The sequence below is a fragment of the Nansenia antarctica genome (genome assembly GCF_963989245.1).
Source record: "Nansenia antarctica genome assembly, chromosome: 7".
In the NCBI taxonomy this organism is placed as follows: domain Eukaryota; kingdom Metazoa; phylum Chordata; class Actinopteri; order Argentiniformes; family Microstomatidae; genus Nansenia; species Nansenia antarctica.
This window is the reverse complement of record NC_137677.1, coordinates 56,209,128-56,214,290: the sequence shown is the minus strand read 5'-3', so window position 1 is coordinate 56,214,290 and position 5,163 is coordinate 56,209,128. Positions and strand designations below refer to the sequence as shown.

Sequence of the window (5,163 nt, the reverse complement as noted above, 5' to 3'; positions counted from 1 at the left end):
TTGCCACTCTTATCGCATTAATAGGTAAATAACGCTGATGTATTATTGTGGGAATGTTACAGGGATACACAAGTCTCTTTTCAAATGTATGTTACCGATAGGCCTAATCATAGATACAGTTTATAAGGCCTATATGGAAGTGGTATGTAGCCTATCATAAAATCTAAATATATGAAATTATGGGAAATGTATGATAAAAGCACACATCTATCACATAACACATACGTTATATCAGATGACATGATATGTCTTGATTGTCTCTACAAGAAAATCAAGTTTGCGCACGCAGCCCTTATCATTATCCTTATTAAGAACTGTCTAATTAAATTACTGTCTGCAGCTAACCAATGGCAGTACTTGTTTCATTAGCAATGCAGGGAGAGTGATGCAAAGCAAATCCTTCCTGATTGCAGGATGGTGTCAATTGGCTAATTTACTCAAAGTACCTCAAACCATAGGAAGGCGTTTTTTTTTGCGTGAGATGACTTAGGCGTGGGCAAAAGCCTGTGATTTCATATAATTTGCGCTAAGAGCAGTTTTACCATTGAGCTATGCAGCTCGAGAATTGCATCTCGACAGCAAGTATTCTCTCCAAGAAATGCATGAATGTGGGCAGTGGCTACCCCATCTCTGGTGATGGGTCTGAACTCTCATTGCAGGACCATCCTATTATATCTGCAAGTGACAATCTGCTGGAGGGAAGTTCACCTCTGAAAAAAAACTCCAGGGGGATGACGAATCAGTCAGAGACAGACAATTTCCCCGACTCCAAGGACGCATCAGGAGACGTCCAGAGAGGCAAAGTCTCTCCTGATCTTCACGGAGTCTCTGAAATTCGTCATAATTTCGATGGATCTGCAGGGGAAAGGTATATCCTTTCTCAATCTAGCCAACCCCAGTCAGTCTCAGCAACTCCAAGTGCTATGTTCCCCTATCCAAGTCAGCATGGACCAACGCACCCGGCTTTTTCTATTGGGAGTCCGAGTCGGTATATGGCCCATCATCCAGTGATCACTAACGGAGCGTACAACAGCCTCCTGACCAACAGCTCTCCGCAGGGCTACCCGACAGCAGGTTACCCTTACGCGCAGCAGTATGGACATCACACGTACCAGGGAGCGGCGTTCTACCAGTTCTCCTCGGCGCAGGCTGGGCTGGTGCCCGGGAAAGCCCAGGTGTATCTGTGCAACAGGGCCCTGTGGCTGAAGTTTCACAGACATCAAACTGAGATGATCATCACCAAACAAGGACGGTATGTATCCGTATAGCTACATTGTCAGATTGTGTATAACTTCATCGTGTTTACGCACACTTATTTAAGGAAGGCAACAGTGGTGGAGTATGACACATTTTCTTCATAATGAGAGGCATATTTGAGGTATAGATGTAGGTATGAAAATATTGAACTGACTATATTATTATTATTATTATTATTATTATTTTTTTCACACAAGTCTATTGATACACTGCTAAATGTTTTGCAAGGTCTGTTGCGCATAACATTTAAGCACCATTGTTGATGTTGCACTGCATGGGAGGTGAAAAATTGTTTGCATCTTTGGTGTTGCTATTTCTATGTATGACATTATCTATATCATATTTTTTTTTCTATTATTGCAGACGAATGTTCCCCTTCTTAAGTTTCAACATTTCTGGTCTTGATCCGACGGCGCACTACAACATATTTGTGGATGTTATACTTGCTGATCCCAATCACTGGCGGTTTCAAGGTGGCAAGTGGGTGCCATGTGGCAAAGCGGACACCAATGTGACAGGTACGTTCATGCACATTCATGTTTATAAGAGAAGCCTAACATAATCATATTCTAATAATAAAAAGGGTGTTGTTGTTGTCTTTAGTTGATTCTCTTAATTCCAAGCCGCAAATTTAAAATGTATTTAAACGAAACAGCTATATGTTGGTTATTTACTTAGTTTTCTAATGATTATTTATTGCAATGCGTTATATATATATATATATATATATATATTTTTTTTTTACAGGAAATAGGGTGTACATGCACCCCGACTCCCCAAACACCGGGGCACACTGGATGCGCCAAGAAATCTCCTTTGGAAAGCTGAAGTTAACAAACAATAAAGGAGCCTCAAACAACACGGGACAGGTCAGCGCCACACATCTTTTCGAAATATTATCTTTTAGATAATGCTATCAGAACTGAATATTCTCATTCTCAGAAGCCCCTGAAGACCCTCGTACATTAACAGTGCACTGAAGTCATTACGTGCAAGAAATATTGACGTTCATGGCATAATACTGTTGGTTATTAACTTATTATCAACAAACAATACACACGTAGCCTATCAATTTATCGTCAACAAAAAACTAATGACTTTTTCAACTTTGGTTAGCCTATTTACACCAGGAAAAAAAACTGTGCTCCAATAGGGCTGCTCCAAGCCTATTCCAAATTAATTGGTATGTTATTAAGCATCTTTTTTTCTTTTTACCTCCAGATGGTGGTTCTCCAATCCCTCCACAAGTACCAGCCCAGGCTCCATGTGGTGGAAGTGAACGAAGATGGGACAGAGGACTCGAGCCAACCTGGGAGAGTCCAGACGTTCACCTTCCCAGAAACCATGTTCATCGCCGTCACAGCCTATCAGAATACCGATGTAAGACAATGTATGATCATTGTATTGTAGCCTTATACTGAAATATCGTAAATGGCGACATGTTAGGATTTGCAACTGTTGAAAACAACTAGCCAACAAACAATGCTGTTCTTACGATCTGCATTATTATTTCAGATTACGCAATTGAAAATCGACCATAATCCATTTGCTAAAGGATTCCGGGACAACTACGACACGTAAGGCTATTTGTCATGATGTTTGTCACCTGTTTGATTATGAAAGGGAATATTTTCCTCTTCTTCCAGATTTTGCCTATACGTATGTAGGCCCTAACTAAGGCCTCTCTATCTCTAACCTAATGAATGACAGATCGTGACGTTAGAATTATAAAGTTCTATCTCCATTTTTGTCAAAAATGAGTTTTTTTTACATAATCTGATCCATTAGGTGTTTATTAATGCCTGTGTGGTGTTATTTTTAAAATGTTGACATTTTTGAGTTAGTAATTCATAAAATACAAAGTTTCCATCTCATAAAACATCATGGAATGTAAAAACTTTGACACTCATTATCTCTGAACTACCCTAAACGGAGATAGAACCTTATAATTCTAAGATCACGAGATTGAGAACGACTGAAGTGTTCATATCAGTGAAGTAGCCTACCATTCATATTGGCTCTACTGCGTAATTGGTCATGTTAAATTCAAATAGCCTATACAACGCATTAATCAAACATTTAAAATATGAACGAATAATGAAACGGACGCATGGCAAAAATAATGATATAGCCTATTCTATAGAGAAAACAAGAATATACTTGATCCATTCGAACTAGGGTTATATTATGTGTTTTCGTTTGTTCTTCAATTAAGATGAGATAATTGTTAAATAAATGTAACCTAAACCCGACCGACATTTCGACTATCCTAATAATTCAAGGTTTACATTTAGGCAACGTTTAAACAATAAGGAACATTATTTGGGGCATGCAGTTTATTCAACACGACTTTATAATCGTGCTTCAATGATAACTTAATTATGTTTTTCGGACATGTGTAAATAGTGTTTTTTGTTTTGTTTTTTCTTGTTTTTGTTTTGTTTTTTGTTTTTTGTTGTTATAACTATTTCTTTTTTCACATGTTCGAAATAAAGCTTTCATTCATTAATGTTATGACATATTTTGGCTGTTGCGTCTTAAGAGATCGGTTTAGTCAACAGTAAAAAATATTATTAGATTAATTGTTACTTGCGCCGTTCTAATACCAATGCATTTCATCTAACTGTGTATGTCAGGCGTCAGTAGTCACAACTATAGTTCACGTGCCTTATCATGTGTTTGTCTGTCCTCTCGTCTTTGCAGTGTCTACACGGGTTGCGACATTGACCGGTTGACACCGTCACCGGGTGATTCGCCTCGCTCTCAGATCATGCCCGGTGCGAGATATGCCATGACTGGTTCTTTCCTACAGGACCAATTTGTCAGCTCGTATGCCAAATCTCGCTTTCACCCTGGCGTCGGGACCGGTCCTGGCACAGAGCGCGGCGTCCCACTTAGTAACAGCTTGCTGTCCCCGCCACAAACCGAAGAGCACACAGTTGCCCCCCCGCAGAGATGGTTTGTCACCCCTGGTGCCAACAACCGACTGGACTTCGCCGCCTCGGCGTACGACGCCGCCGCGGCCGCTGATTTCGCCGGTAACGCGGCCACCTTGCTGTCCTACGCAGCGGCCGGAGTAAAAGCACTTCCCCTGCCCACCGCCGGTTGTTCCAACAGACCTTTGGGCTATTACGCCGACCCGTCCGGCTGGGGTACCCGCACACCTCCTCAGTACTGCAGTAAATCCAGCTCAGTGCTTTCGTGCTGGCCCACAAATGCTGTCGGAAGCAGAACAGGCACGTCCAATTACCTAACGGGGGAAGACGGGGACACCATCCTCCCCACGGAGAGGTCTCCGATCGGAGTGCCAGATGAGACAAAACCAGCAAAAGACTTGTCCGAATCCAGCTGGATAGAGACGTCATCGTCAATAAAGTCTATAGATTCAAGTGATTCTGGGATCTTTGAGCAGCAGGCCAAACGGAGAAGGATTTCGCCGTCTGCCACACCGGTTTCGGAGACAGTTTCCCCGCTGAAATCAGAGATGCTGGCACCAAGAGAGTGTGAGATAAAAAATTGCGCCAAGGACATTGGTTACTATAGTTTCTATCCACACAGTTAGACAATAAGATAACTCAAAAAGCATGAAACATGTCAATGTAGGCTATTTTCTTTCTATCTATCTATCTATCTATCTATCTATCTATCTATCTATCTATCTATCTATCTATCTATCTATCTATCTATCTATCTATCTATCTATCTATCTCTATCTATCTATCTATCTATCTATCTATCTATCTATCTATCTATCTATCTATCGATCGATCTATCTATCGATCTATCTATCTATCTATCTATCTATCTATCTATCTATCTATCTATCTATCTATCTATCTATCTATCTATCTATCTATCTATCTATCTATCTATCTATCTATCTATCTATCTATCTATCTATCTATC

The 5,163-nt window shown here is 40.5% G+C and overlaps 1 protein-coding gene across 1 annotated transcript; it reads left to right on the top strand.

Annotated features, from left to right (window-relative positions):
* Nucleotides 1–551: 551 nt before the first annotated feature.
* Nucleotides 552–4,819, top strand: tbr1b (T-box brain transcription factor 1b; the record flags this gene model as incomplete). Its single annotated transcript, XM_080537350.1, has 6 exons — nucleotides 552–1,252; nucleotides 1,621–1,775; nucleotides 2,005–2,126; nucleotides 2,479–2,637; nucleotides 2,773–2,834; nucleotides 3,961–4,819. The coding sequence occupies 6 exons, from the start codon at nucleotides 552–554 to the stop codon at nucleotides 4,817–4,819; spliced, it is 2,058 nt and encodes a 685-aa protein (XP_080393476.1).
* Between the last annotated feature and the right edge of the window lie 344 nt (nucleotides 4,820–5,163).